This window comes from Drosophila sulfurigaster, chromosome 3 (genome assembly GCF_023558435.1).
Source record: "Drosophila sulfurigaster albostrigata strain 15112-1811.04 chromosome 3, ASM2355843v2, whole genome shotgun sequence".
Classification (NCBI taxonomy): Eukaryota; Metazoa; Arthropoda; class Insecta; order Diptera; family Drosophilidae; genus Drosophila; species Drosophila sulfurigaster.
Genome location: NC_084883.1, coordinates 2,085,898 through 2,101,694, shown reverse-complemented (window position 1 = coordinate 2,101,694; position 15,797 = coordinate 2,085,898). Strand labels below are relative to the sequence as shown.

The 15,797-nt window shown below is 40.2% G+C and overlaps 1 protein-coding gene across 9 annotated transcripts in view; it reads left to right on the top strand.

The window, feature by feature from the left end:
* Nucleotides 1-51: 51 nt before the first annotated feature.
* Nucleotides 52-15,797, top strand: part of LOC133840264 (mitogen-activated protein kinase kinase kinase kinase 5) — a 60,832-nt gene continuing 45,086 nt past the window's right edge. For 2 of the 9 annotated variants that reach the window (XM_062272010.1, XM_062272009.1), the window contains exons 1-2: nucleotides 87-255; nucleotides 1,122-1,497. In XM_062272010.1, the coding sequence (XP_062127994.1) occupies nucleotides 1,372-1,497 (126 nt within the window). In that variant the 5' untranslated portion in view covers nucleotides 87-255; nucleotides 1,122-1,371. Of the gene's footprint in view, nucleotides 256-1,036; nucleotides 1,498-15,797 lie in introns of all 9 variants that reach the window. The other 7 variants (XM_062272008.1, XM_062272006.1, XM_062272005.1 and 4 more) reach the window with 7 other exon arrangements.

Here is a 15,797-nt window from a genome sequence, read left to right as displayed (position 1 = left end):
TTTTGAAAAGTTGCTAGATCTAGCAACTAAATTGCTAAACTGGCAACACTGGTTCTCGCGCTGCACTCGTCGGTTGGTCGCGCGCGTGTGTGTGTGTGAGTGTGCTTGCTTGTGGTGCGTATAATTATTCATTAAAATTGGAAAAATTTTATCGAGTAAGCACGTGTGTGCGCCAATAAAAAAAATAAAAGTGCATATTCCCAGAGTGCTGTCTAAGAAGCACACGGCAGCAACAACAAAAGATATCGCTGCGCTGTAAGTGCCCTAAGAAACGACAAAGACACGCCTCGACATGGTCAAAAATCATACGGCAGCAAGCTGAGAAGAAAAAAAAAACAGCCTGCCGCAGTAGCGTTGCCGTTTCGTTGTTTTCGTGTTGTTGTGTCGCGTGTGTACTTGTGTGTGTGTTGTCTGTGCTGTTTGCCAAAGCCGCCGTGTCTGTCGCTCGTCCGTGTCGTGTCAGTGTGTGCATATATTTATGTGAATGTGTGTGTTTGTGCGATATATTTCCAATTGGCATCTGTTTATGCTTGCATACAAATATAAAATAATAAAGCGGCTATAAAACGCAATCGGATAACACCCAAATAATATACATACATGTATATTGTACATATACATATAATAAATAAATTAAGCGCAAATTTTTTGTCATCGCTGCTGCTCTGCTGCGGCTGCCACTTGTTTTTCCACTTTTGCGACCGCGACTCTGCTGTCGCGGTCGACGTCGACGTCTCTGTCGCAGCGCTCTCGCTTTCTCTCGCAGTGCAACGCTAACGCCAACGCTAAAACGTCGTCACCGTCGTCGCGTTTATCATTATTCTGTGGTCGTTGTTATTATTGTTGTTTTTGATTTCGCTTAGATTCTTCTGTGTTCTATTCCGTTGTTACGCGTGCTTTGTGATTATTTCAGAGTGCAAAGATATTCCCGGGTGTTGTTGTTGTTGTTTTTTTTTATATTGGCTATTATCGTGAGTGTGTGTGTTATTGTTAATGTTTGGATTGGTATACAAGCTAATTTTTATCCAAATTCCAGTTCTATAAATACGCTAATAGTTAACATTACGTAACTCCAAGTCTACACTCCTCTCACTCTCCACTCTCTACACTCTTCCAATCAGCCACTAGAAGTTGCTAAGAAGTGTTCACAATATAATCGAGCGCCAACAAAGGCCTTCAAAACACAACAAAAATGCAACACATTTCTCAAATTAGCAATTATTGAAATAAAGACAAAAGTGCGTTGAGCCCAAAGTGCGAATTGCAAAGAGCAGCAGTAGCAGCGCAGCGGCCGCAGCAATAACTTTGTGGAACAAACAACAACAACAGCGAGAACTGTAGCAGCGAAAACAGTGCTGCCCCCGTCTCGTCATGGCCGCAGCTCATGGTCATCACAATGCCAATTTGCTCAGCTCGGACATCTCGCGACGCAATCCGCAGGATGAATATGAGCTCATACAGAAAATTGGCTCCGGCACCTATGGCGATGTCTATAAGGTAAGTTTCGAATTTCAAATATCACTCAACTCATCATTTCCAACGTGTCGCACGCGTTAGTGCTGCCAGCGTGCTGCGAGAAAGTTCTGCCAATTTGGCTGGTCTATCAGTCAACCACACCCACACATACAGAGCTGGAGACACAGACACAGAAGCAGACTAAGCGCCACTTTGTAGAAAAGAATTCCTCACACACACATAACATATATACAACTATGCTGAAATGCACACAAGCAAAACAAGTAAATGAAAGCAAGTTTGCAATTTAGAATTTATGTACGTATGTATGTGTGTGTATGTGTATGTGTATACAATGTTCTACTACTCCACAGTCCCTCCACCGCAGGCATTGGCTTTTTGTTTTGCTTTGCATTCCTGATGCATCTCTATTGCTACTGCTGCATCTGCAGCTCCGTCTGCATGAGTGCACGTGCAGCCGCTTTGCTTCTCAGCTGCCCCCTCTTTAGCTCCGCACCCCCCTTTGCATACGCTTTTGTACATATGTTTGCTCCGCATGGCTCCTCGTAAATATGTGTGTGTGTGTGAGCTGCTGCTGTCTAAATATGTGTGCATCTCTTTTTTGCTCCCATTTCCCATTTCCCTTTTTTTTTGCTTTTTTTCTTTTCTTCGTTTTGTTTATGTTCGTGCACGTCGAGTGTTAGTGACGCTAACGCAAGCAACGCTGCACAAAATATGACAAACCCCTCGTCTCCCCGCCTTACTGCTATCAGTAGAAGAAAAAGAAGAAGCAGTTGCCCTTGCACTTTAAAGGGCGTGCTTTAAGGGGGGCTGCGTAGGGAGAGACGCGTTTAACAGGAGCACTCGCTCTGCAGAGAGCAAAGCGGAAGAGCATTCACCGGGCAGTGAGCAATGGGCAATGGGCAGTGGGTGTGGCCATAATGCATTTCTGATGTACGGAACGCGTAATCCGCGTGCAGAGCACTGCGCTTTGGCAACCAAAAACTAGTTGGAATTTTTGAATCGGAATGAGTAAAAGCTCTCTTATTGTACTTCCTTCTACTCCGCTGTGCAACAATCCCCCCTCTCCACCATTAACTGCGAGTTAGTCATTCACAACGAGCCACGCGCTCGCATTGATTATGCGGATTAATTTCAATCCGGAATGTGCGTATTTATGTGTACCCATCTGTATTTCGTCATGTACTCAAATGCTTATCCGCATTCGATGGTCCTCCTCGAATACCCATAATAATATAGTATCTGGTCAATAGAGATGTCCGCTGAGAGTCTTTTCACTGTAATCAATATTTGATACATTTTGTTGTTTCTAGAATTTATAATGTAAACCTTCATCTATCAAGCATTTCAAAGAAATAAAAACAAATAATAAAATGTTGCATACAAAGCAATATTGATGTAATTACGATTTATATACCATATATGTATCACATTGTGATGATTATACACGAATTATTTAAATTTGACAGAACATGTTTGTTTTTTTATATTACACATTCATTGTTTGTCATGTTCCTTGAGTTATGAAGTGATCATTTATATGGCAGGTAGATGCGATGTATGATATAGTATTGCAATTCAGTAAAGTCACCTTCACAAGCGAACAGAACATTTTTTATGACGACTCTTTGATACTGATGTCACACTCTTGCACTCAGAGTGGAATCAAGGGTCGATTTGCATGGAAATTGCTAAAGTTCTGGGCTTTGGAGGAGCCTAAGAGTATATAGCGTGGATGTGCATATACTACGTAACATATACGTAACATACGTATATATACTCTTGGGTCTGTGGTTGTGTTTTGTTTGGCATGCGTCATGTGGCAAAGGCAACTGCACATGAATACCAACGGCAGTCCCAGTCCCGTTTTCCCAGTGTTGGCACATTTATTTATTTGCACATGCGGAATTTGTTGTACTCAGGCTGGAATTTATGATGCCACACACATGATCGTGATATATCCCTCAACCAGGCATACTCTTTATTTCTCTCTTAGTTACTGTCGCTCGCACTCTTCAGTGTGTTGAAAATACGATTGCTAAGGGGAGAATCAAATGAGAAAAGTTTTTGTTTCTTTGACTTGAGTTGCGACTGTTTATTTACACAAGTCTGTTGCTGATTTCATATGACATGAATATATAGAAGAATAATTAAAAGTTAACTGGATTCCTAATTATATATATATTATTAAATGCTTGCTCAAAACAAAGAAAACTACGTTTGAAATGACAAAAAGAAAATAATTGACAATTAATAATTCATTACTACACGTGCCATAATAAATAATATTTAATGTGCGCATATTTATTTAATATCTATGTTAACTATCTTTGCCTGCGTTTTCAATTTGAAATTAATGAGCGCCATTCGATAATTTGAGCAAGCAAAACACGTCATCGTTTTCGAGGTTTGCCTTTGTCTGGTCTGGTCTGGTCTACTAATATGTCCATATATACGAGTATGTTATATTATATATATATGTATGTGATGTTATTGACTTGCCGCTGCTATCAATTTACACCTATGAAATTCAGAACAGTTTCAGCAACAACAATGACAAAAGTTCAAATGCCTTCAATTTTTGGTTTTTTATTATTATTATTCACCCAAATAAAGAATACGCACACAGCTAAATATGTGTGTATATACATGTATGTGTGGTAGCTGTAAGTTGTCATTAGTCGGACAAAAGGTTGGAATTATTGCGAAGGCAGCTAGAAAAACCGAATCGAAGCCAGCAAATGAAACTGACAAACAAACAAACAGAGCAAATAAATTGCACAATACGCCAGATTTCCTTCCGTAGGGGAAGTTGTCGGTGCTCGGGAAGGAAGGGGAAGGGGCACAAGGGACCCAAGGAGCAATTCATTACTGAAGGCGCAGAACAAAGTCTACTTAAAGGCGCGAATGAGAGCGAAAGGAAGTCGGTAGAAAGGAAGAGACGTAGAAGTAGAAGTAGAAGTAGAAAAAGTACAAATAGAAGAAGCAAATGCCAGCTACAGTTACAGTTACAGTTACAGTTACAGACGCCGTCATAGTTATGCAATGAAATATGGCTCACACTAATACAGGCACACGTACTTAGACACACACACACACAGAGGATGATTGCCTTAGCCAGGCACTTGACTTCGTAGTACATTGTTGCCATTGTTGGTTGTTGTTTGCTGGTGTTGCTATTGTTGTTTGTTGCTCTTATTCCTGTTGCTGCTGTTGTTGCTGCTGTTGTTGGGCTACACATTTTTACAATCAGCGTCGTCATTGTTGAGTTTTGTTTTTGTTTTTGTTTTTGTTGTGCACGCAACACGCATGAAAACATGAAAAAATTGGCGCAAACCACTCGACAAAGAGGAATAAGTGAGTGGGTAAGTGGGGGTGGCTTGCACACAGTGTGTAGGAGGAGGAGGATGAGTGCCTAAAACATTGGAAAAATAAGAAAGGACGCTAAAGCAGAGTTTGCTCGACTGTGAGTTACCTGTTCAATGAATCTATAATAATATCGAAGCAGTTGCTCCTTCAAGTTTTTCATGCGAAGAATTTAAAATACGGACTACGAGTAAAACACACTTTGTGTTGCCACAAAGTCATAATACCCTGCCACGCCAACTGATACAGGTATAATGACTGTAGAAAATAGCAAAAGAATGAAGTGAATTGAAGCAGTGCACTGAAGAGCCAGAAGAAAAGAAATAGAAATGCTTCAAAGCCAAGACAAATACGTATGAAGGCGTGTCACGTAACAATATTTGAGAGAGCACGTGTGTCAGTGTGTGTGTGTGTGAGTGTGTGAGTGTGTGATTGGGCGTGGCTCACACTCACACATGTGTGCGTAGATGCGTTTGTTATGCATAAATGACACCCACAATCACATACACACATCTCAATATGTAAGATTCAAATTCGCCTTTAAACTGGCAACCAAAACCCAGAAATGTAAATGTGGATAAATAATTGATTGCTTACTGCAAGAATAATATTTGTAAATAAGCAATGAATTTTATTATTTACTTTTAATTATAAGTTAACTGTTAGAATAGAAAATAATTTTTGTTTTAGTTAGTGGAATAGAGTTTTCGCAGACAAAAGTATCAATATATCCATTGATTTTAATTTGGGTTTTAAGTTTTGCAAAATTATAAAAAAAAACAAAGTATAATTATTAGTACTCATTTCTTTTATTTGCTATTTTTCACCTTTTTTAAATTTTTGATGCGGTTTTTGATAGATATACAAGAATTGCTCGTGAAGAGTAAAATAATATTTGTTATTTGGTTAACTATAATGGAAAACAGAAACGAAATACAGATTGTGTTTTAATTTAGTTTAAAGCTTAAGCGAATGAAGGCATGCATAAATAAATTAAATTTTGCATCAAAATAAACGCTGCCCGGGAGTACGAGAAATATACCCATTCAAATACCAATTTAGTCCACAATCAAACTTTAATAAAGCCAGATTTGATGGGAACAACATCAACCACACAGTTCCCCAATTCATCTGCATGGGTTTTTTTGTGGGCCTCGGAAAGCAAACAAATCAGCGGCCTTCATTCGCACTGTGTAAACGTTGCAATGTTGTCAGGCAACACACGCGCACAACGCAGACAGAGTCTGTTACTAGCCAAAAAAAGAGAGAAAAGAGAAAAGAGAGAAGAATTCGCCTTGAACTGCGTTACGTCTCAATAAGCGAAAAAAAGGGAAAAGGGGCAGAATGGTAGTAACAATACGAATGAAATTGAATGGACAACGAAACGGGTCAAAAGCAAACACGGAGATGGCCAAAGGGTTGCTCAATTCGACAGCCTATTTTAGCATCTTCTACGACACGTCATGACAAAGAAAATACAAGAGAAACAAAGCAAAGATGGGGAAGCACACATCACATTGGTTTTTTGTCCTAGGGAAATTGAGAAATTACTGTCTTTCGAGAGAGGTGGAGAGAGATATATTCAAATGGGAGATTAGCCAATGTCGCCAGTTTTATGTGATGAATGGAAAGTAATTGAAAATACTGGGAGAGAGTAACAAGTAGTACCATGGAGATTGGGGAGCTGAGGGGTTCAACCAGTGACCTAATTCCGCCTCGTTGCAATAATTTGCACATCTCCTTTGTTGAAAGGGTTGACGGCGACGGTGACGGTGACGGTGCGGTGACTGTGACTGTGACTGTGATGGTGACGGGCAACTAGACTTTCATTGTGTGGGGAGTTGTGTTGTTGTTGGCTAGGTTCGTTTTGTGGCTGGCTTTTGGGGTTGATTCGCATTGGGATTGGGGATGGGGATGCGTGGGCCATCGTGAACTGTCAGCTTGATGTCTTGTCTCTTCCAGCGACAACAAGAACACAAAAACAAATAAAAGTTGCACAACTCAGTACTCAGAACGGTACATGCCACATGCGCTGCAACTGACTTTTGCTGGTTAGAAAACTTATCAAACAGTTTGGAACTTTTCCCCGGAGAATATAAACGTTGCTCATCTGCAACCGTTTATGGTAGAAGTCGCAGCTTCAGTTGACCCTAACTAATCCACTCGCCAAATCAACTTAAACGAACCGAATTTAAATAAAATGCCCATCGTCATCCTTTTTCCCAAGGCTTCCACCTCACCACCCCCCGTCACAACACCATTGGCCACCACCAATCTTGTCTCGCCCGCAAAACCCAAAATCCCAGTTGTGCAAATATTAGGGAGCTGCCTAGAGGCGGCTGCTGTTCCCTTTTCAACTCTCTCGACTTGTCGCCTCATCCCGAGTGGCTTTAAAACATTTCTGGAGTATTACACAGTTTGCGCCACGCCCTTTAGTCCCATCTCCGTCGACATCAGCAAATGTCCCTAAGTCGACTAATAAAAAAAAGGTAATCCAGCGCCCTTTTTTTATTTTTATTTTTATTTATTTTTGCTTGTTGTGTTTAAATTCCTGTATTCTAGACTAAGGCAGCAGCTTTGGGAGGGGCCAGATACATCCTTTTTGTGCCATTTGTCTATCTGTCGCCGACTAGGTGTGGGCGTGGTCAGAGTTTACTTTTATGTCATTCTGATATCATTTTAGACGACTTTGACACGTTTTTTTTCTAAAGTCAGGACAGTCACAGGAGATCTTTGACTTTCAGCTCTTACATGAATTTTCTTTTCTATACGTATTTTTTTCTTGTGCAGTTTTTTAATGTGGACAGTTGCAGTGGATCCTTGGCATTTCACGATGTACTGCTGCTATTTTTTATGGTCAAGGCAGAAAAGCAGATCTTTCATTTTATGTCTTTCAATTCTTAGCTTTCGGAAGTCACATTCATCATTGTATTTGAGCTAAAAAAAAATGCGGCGAGGGTGGTTTCAAGTTCTTTGTGACTAACATCATTTGTTTATTTTTATAAATATTCGAAATAAATCTATAAGAAATATATACAAGTGGTAAATAAACTTGAATATGAAATCACGAATCACAAGTTTAATAAATATATTCACAATTGGAAGTTACAAATTAAATTAAAAATTTTGAGAAACTTAGAACACAATTATAAATCAACCAGAAACAAAAGAATATTTTGTAAAAGTCAAGGAATTATGTAATTCATTAAACATTTTTCATACTAGTTCATAATTTGAAGCTAAGGATAGACACTTTAATCACAACCCTCGCCAGGCACAGCCTTAGCTGCCTTCCTCTTTGGGGCTTTTTTTGCTTTCCATTATTTTGACTATTTCCTTTCGAAATTTCTTTGACTATTGAGCGAGAGATACATCTACGTTTGCCTCAATACGTTCGTCTTCAGCATCAACTCCTTTTTTCGTTTTGTTTGCTGTTTTCCACTTTTCAAGACGAAGGTTACACAGTCGCCACTTAAATTGGATATATGCCAGAGTCAGAGCCAGAGCCAGAACCAGAACCAGAGCCCAGAGTTCTTCTCCACCTCTTCCCCTCTGTCTATCCATCTGTCCTTGAGGCACAGCCCAAGAGGAAGTATTTACAGTTGTTGTGCTCTTCAGTTATGCGGCTCTTCAGCTTGTTATTTGGCCAATTTTGCCATCATTTTCCGGGGGGAACAGGCGAAACAAACTGAGCTGCTGCTGCTGCTTCTGCTGTCCCACACTGTCAATGTTGATTCCTACATGGCGTTGCCAAAAACTTTGCCCTTTGCTTTGCTGCCTAAAACCCAGTCAAGTCAAGCCTTTTAGCTGCGTCCGTTTCTTTTTTTTCCATTTGGGAGGGAGGGAGGTGAAGCTGGAAAAGTTTGCAACGGATTACAGCGTCGTCGACTTGGGCCAAGAATTTGCCATATTAAAATCGTCGACTTGCTGGTCGTAGCTCAGTCAGAAATATTATTAACTTGCCTCCCTCCCTCCATTCACATATTTGTTGCATGAAGTCATCGCACAGAGTGGAGGCGGGGGAAGTGAGCGGAAGACGACGACGCCCCCATTTGGATAGGCAACGCTGCGCATGCGCAAAAGCAAAAGAGTTGAAACCAAAGACACTGCAACAACAATATTGATGTCTCGAGAAGGTTCAGCGAACTCAAATCTTAATTGCGCAGTGCTGTGGCAAAGTGACAATTGTTATAGTTGCCTCTATTGTTGTTGTTGTTGTTGTTTTTGTTGTTGGCGGTGGTGGTAGTGTAGCTAACAACTCTTTACAGAACTTTGAGCGTTCGTCTGTGACTTGCATTCCACTTCAGATGTTGGAGGATGTGGAAGATGTCTGCAGTCTGTTGTCTGTTGTCTGTTGTTGCAGGGCACAAGACCAACGCAACAGAAGTCAACTTGACCGCGAGTTGTGTTGTGCAGAGTTGCCGAGTTGCCGAGTTGAGTCGCCTCGGGGTAGTTGATTAAAAACTTGTAAAATTATGCAAGTAAAATGAGCTATTTACAGCGGCTGCTGCCATCTCACCTCCCCTTCCCTCCTTTGTCCTCTTTTCCCCCATTATGCTGCTTTGGGTTCGTGGGTCCGGGGGTTGGGGTCGGGGTCGGTTGTGGTTTCATAATCGGGAGCAAAAAGTTTTCGTTTGTTGCTTTCCATAATTTCATTAGTCGTTGCGCTGCCGCTGCTGCTGCTGCTGCTGATGCTGCTAACCAAAAACTTTTCCCAGCTGCAAACAAATTCGTATTAAAATATGTAATTCCAATTTGCAACTCCGCTCCAAAGCGAGGTGGCGAAAGCAAAACTGAGCAACCGAGATGAGAAATGCGAATTAAGTGCTGTTGTTTGTGTGTGTTTTCGAAAAACTTTGCCTAGTAAATTCATTTGAAGCATCTGCAGATGCAAAATCGATTAAAGACCCTAAAAAGAAAAAGAAAAAGAAACAATAGCAGCAGCAGCTGTGCCTAATTATAAAATAGAGAAAAATCAATCAAAAGCGTTTTCTGATTAATGCAAAAGCTCACAGGCAATAAATAATTGTGTTCTCAGCATTAAATTTGGAAAGCATAAAGCTGTCAACTGAGTTTGTAACCAACAATTGCCATTCCGAAGAGGAAAGGGATGTGATTTCCCCATAATAACATAAACTTGCTGTTGCAACTTCATAATAACTTTTAACCTTTTGTGGCTTCACTTTGTGTAACTGTCAAAATGTTTACCAAAATTATTACTTTGCGGTCAAGCTGTGGCCAACAAATTAGATAGCTGTCCTTTGCAGCCATAGTTTTTTGGGGTAATGCAGTAAATTTACGCACAATTAGCCAGAGAGATGAAAAACAAAAATTATGATTTCGTATAATATTTTTGATAGCACATATATTAAATCATAATTTAAGTCCTTGCAATGGACTATTAAAACTACTTCCCTCAGATGGCGCCGCTGTCTTTAAGCCTGTCTGGATGGGGCTTATGAAAGAAATACTTGAGCAAATAGTGATTAACCCCAAAAGCGATTTCCATAAACAGCCTGCGCATAATTAATCAGCATTTTCGTCCATTATGAGCGAAAAGCTTCCTTTCCACATGGAGCAAAAGATTTCGGCGAAAAAAAGGCCGCAAAACACTAAACTGACTTTAATTGAAGAAGACATGATGAAATTATTAAAATTATGACGCCTGACAGCTTAGAGAGGGTGTGATTAGAGGGCGATGTGGTGTAGGAAGATGGGAGGAAAAGAGCGTGGATAGAGTGGAAATGCTTTTTGAGAGAATACTCAGCAAAATTCCTGAACAGAGAAAGGAAAACAAAAAGCCAAAAAAAAAGGAGAAGCAGACACAAAAATACAATTAAGTAAAATAATTGCGTTTGAAATAAACTTTGTGGCATGGACCGCTCAGGCAGTATCTAAAAAGCCAGCAAGAGAGAGAGAGAGAGAGAGAGAAAGAGCGACTGTGAGTGGAAGCCCCTGAAGGAAATGAGAGGAGAGTTGCCACTTGTAGTGGGGCTTGAGGCCAAACTTAGTCCAAACATTGAACTTGTTTGCTGAGGCAATTAGTTAATGGAGTTTCCATACACACATAAAACCATATTTGCTATAAACGAAACTAAAGCAATAGAAAAAAGAAACTACAGCAGCCGCTTAATAAGAGCAGCGTTTCCTTACCAAAAAAGCTTTCAAATATTGTATACAATATTGTTAAATGTTTCCAAGGCAAAATTGTCGATCGACAGGCACTTAAGCAGGCATAATTAATAAAGTACCCAACACTAACATAATGAGATCGAGTTAGAGAAGTAATAAGGAGTGAAAGGAAAGAAAAATACAAGAAAACAGTCCGCAGAGAACAGAAAACAGAGAACAAGAAAAGCTATAAAAAGTAAGTAATACCAAAAGTTAAACAGAGAAAACGAAAGCTCAAATGAAAATAGCACAAAGAAAAGTTACAGCACTCTGAGAGTGGAACAATGAAAATGTGAAAAATATGATAAAAATGAAGTACGAAGAAACAAAAACAAGAACAACAAAGACAACAGAGACAGCAAATGAAATGAAGAAACGCCCCGAGACGAAAGTCAAATAAAAAGTCTTTAGCAACGCTTCTTCGTTTGGCCCCAGCTAATAATTTATGTGGCATTGTCTCTTAGTTTTCCGCTTCCACATATAGACACAGTGAAGCATGTGCATATATCTAAAGAGTCGCGACTCTTTCCATTCAAACAAATATATATATGTATATATGTATATGCTATAATGTTGTCCCTGCTTTAGTGCAAGTTCAATGCTTTGCAGGGAGACGCGCTTCATTAGTCTGCCACAGCATGGGGACTAGGGAATTCGGGAGTGATGGGGCAACTTGGCGAGGATAGTGTGAGGTCAGTGTCAGGTCAGACACACTGCTAATTTTACAACTCTTCTTCGACTGGTTTTTTATTTTGTACTTATTTGTGTGAAGCGCGAAGAGGGCTACGCTAATGTTGACAGCTGATGATGATGATGAGAATTTGCAATGCTCGCATTTCTCGCTACACTTTTCACATTCCCTTTTTGTTGTTGTTGTTGTTTTGTGTTTTGTATCAAACGAGGTGGTTGGGGCACTGCGCACAGGGGCCTTGACCTTGAGCCGCCAAGACAAATGTGTGAACAGCAGAAACCACGGAATGACTGATGAGCATGCCCAGACTCGAAGCGATGCTCATGCTCATAATGAAGTTCATCACGAAGATGATGATGGAGTCGAGCGCAGCTGAAAAGTTGAGCACGTAACTCACGAGGGCGCCACCTAGTCTCTGATTTATGTCGGGGCCCATCACGATTGCAGGGAAAAAGTTAATCAAGTTTACCCTGAAAGGAGCCAACTTTCTGTGTAGAGAGAACTCAGTAGTTTTTCAAGGCATTACTTACGTAAATGACGACGTCGACGACGACGACGACGCAGCTTCGCGCTGTCCTGCAGTTGTGTCAATATTTTACGTGCAACGCCCACAACTATGCAACAATGGCCAGTCCGGAGCCAGGCGCCTGCTCGTCCAGTTGTGCCTTGTCCTGCCCTGCCCTGCCCTGCCCTGCCCTGCCCTGCGTTGCCCTGCCCAAACCGCTGACCAATATTTCACAAACAATGCCAAAAGGCGGATGCAGCCAAACATCATCAAAACTGCAGCCTGCTGTGGCATGCAACCGCTGCGAATACCAACCAACCACCCACAGCTGACTCTCTTCATTCCCTCCGCCTCTTGGTAAAAGCTAGAAGGCAGTTGGCAGCCTGGCTGCCTAGTTGAGACTGGGGCTGGGGCTGGGGCTGGCTGACTTTTCCCTCAGTGCTGATCCTTCAATTATGCAATTTTCTATTTTTCAATTTTGCACAAATTGTAACTCCAGTTACGGCTGGAGTGTGTGTGCAAGGCAGGCGCTCTGTCTGGGCATTACCTATGGGTATTGATGGCTACATTTTCCACATTCTTGATTAAGTTTTTCATATCACAATGCAATGGCAACTTCAACTTCAACATCGAGTACTAATGCTGTCTTCTCGTGCTTGTAAATTGGAGCACACTCACAATAGCCTGGCTTTGATATGCTTGTTGGCAACAACATTCTATTACCATGTTATTTCGCTGGCTGTGGCATAACTCTAAAATATAGAAAGAAGAAAAATCCCATCTCGAATACATAAATTATTTACAGCATTTGCTTTAGAAGAGACTTCACTTGTGTCACGTGCCTGGCAAATCAATTTCTCTTATCGCTTGTTATCACTCGAGTTTAAGAGTTTTTGCCTGCAATGAGGCAGATGCCAATTTTCCACTAGACACACATAGCAACAACATACGCAACAACAAGCAGCAAAAAAAATATGAAATAATTGACGTTGGTTCAAGTGCTTTTTCAGCCCACGACAACAACAGCAACAAGAAGAAGAGCAACAACAATGGATGGATCGATATATGAAAATTTACATGAAGTATCCATTGGCAACGTTCTCTAGGCTGTTGTCGCAATTCATTTCTAAGGCACACCAAGAGCATCATCATCAAGAGCTGGGGTAGAGCGTAAGAATGGGTTTTATACTAGACCCTTAGTAGAAATAATGGCTGCCTGGGCGCCCAATTGATGGCTGGTTATGAGTTTTCCCATATTATTAATTTCAAGTGCCGCAAAATGCGCCAGTAAATTTTCACTCTCGTGTACTTTGGTTTTCCTCCTACTCATTGTTCATATTGTTGTTGTTGCTGAGTGAGTGAGTGAGTGAGTGAGTTGGGGGAAAAATGTGGTAAATAGATTGTAAATGCTGTGCAAATTGTGCTAAGTAGTTGCCACTTTATTGTACAACTGAAAGCATGTATGTAAAATTTGTACTCCCAATTGCTGAAAACTTTTTCAAGTTAAGAGCTTTTCTTTGTCGAAGACTTGAGCGTTGATTCAATTTAACGATTTACGGCTGAAGCAATTAAATTTAATTTGTAGCCACAAGGTGGGATAAATCATTTGGAAAAACTATAAATAAATGAATATTTATTAGAAAGTTTAATAAACTTAAATGAAGTTAGTCAGAGCTAGTTAAGTGTGAATAAGCAAATAATGTATAATAGTTTAATAAATAAAAGTGATTTAATGTTTCAGTGTTTATATTTTTGGGGATTATGTGAGTCATATTTGTTTATTTTCAAAAACTTGTAATCCATACATATGTCAAGATCATCATAATTCACTTTACTTTGGTAAGGGTATTAGTTGGTTGGTGACCGGAAGACAGTTTTGTTTTTAAGTGCTGCTAACTGTCATTGCCGCCGACACGTTGCCGCCAACGGTCACGTTTCGATTTGGGGAACCGCCGCCAGGTAGAGAACACGCGCAACATTTTGCCCCCCTTTTCCTCCCACCTCACCAAATGTGATGAATGTGAAGGTGTTGTTGTATTGTCGCTAAGAGATGCGAAAGAAAGAGAGAGAGCGCGAGTAAGAGTAACAGAGAAAAGCAAAAGAGTGTTGGATAGGAGGGAGGCATGAATGCAGCACATTTCAAGCAATGGATGAGTGTAGTGCAAAATCAGCGCTAAATGATTAATGAAAAGAGAAAAGTGAAAAAGTACTTGGAAAACAAAAATGATAAGGCAAGTGTAGAACAGAGAAGCAAGTAAGAAGGCTACATTAAAAATGTTTTCTACTGTAAGACACCTGCGTGAGCTGCTTTTATTGGCATTGAATAGAATTCAGTTGGAAAAAGGATCATGAAAGATTACGTAAAATTAGTTTATACAAAATTTGAATACTCAAAGGTTAAGGTTACGCTTTTCGCCTATGCGAAACTTCGCACTTTAAGTACCACAATTTCAAATTTATAATTTTGTAAACTTAAAATAAAATATCAATTGAAACTTGTAATCTAATATCAAGAAATTTGTTTGTTAAATCGAAAAGTTCTTTAAATTAGACGCAAATACATTTTCAACTATTTCGATAATTTTGTAAACTTTAAATACGGATTTAATCTTGAAATATAATATCATGAAATTTGTTTTTTAAATCGAAAAGTTATAAAAACCAGACCCAAACACATTTTCAACTCTTTCGAGAAATAAGCATACACAAATTATTTATCATGCATATAAGTGTTATCACCAAATTGATACCGCAAACTTTTGAAATTTCTGAGAAATATTTGCTCATCGTAAACTTGTTTTAAAGTACATTTTCAGTAAATTACTTAGAAATTTCGAATCGCTGGTGTTAGCAACGCGTGTTTGTGTGAGTTAATCCACGTATGTTGAACCTACATAACATATGCATGCTTGCAGGGCTTAAACAGCTTTAGCAGCTGTGTCGTTCTTTGTTATCGACGCTAAGAGCTATAAAAGCGCTGAAAGTGCGGCATGCGGCAAATGTGTCCCAATACGCGATATGTTTGTTATCGCTTCAAGATTTAGATACACATATGCCACGCCTCTTTCCCCCACTCTTTCGTCATCGCTCCACCAGCTAATTGAAAAAGCGGGCACCGCGTGGGGAGGGGAATGCACTCGACTCATTCATTTATTCGCCAGCTCGCTTACTCGTTCACTGAGTGCACATAAAGACACCCACACTACACTTACTTGAACTGAGGAAATTAGCATACGGCTTTGACGATGAGAAGTCGTTGACAGAACAACGTTTACCATTTATGCGAGTCTGATGAAATGGGGGTGGTGGGGCATGATGTGTGATCTGTGTGGCGCGTGCCACGCCCACTTAAGGTGCCTTTGCCTAGGGCACACACACTTAAAACACGCACACACTCAACACAAACAAATCCTGATGCGGCAAAGAAACATTTATTGCATTTTAAGATTAAGCAGGCAGCTTAATGAGCAGCCATGTCGTTCATGCTACTGCTCATGACACAGTTGAATCCCCTTGACAGACACACGCCTGCTACAAGAATCTTTATTAAATCTGTGGCACAAAGACTGATTATTTTTGTGGCATAAT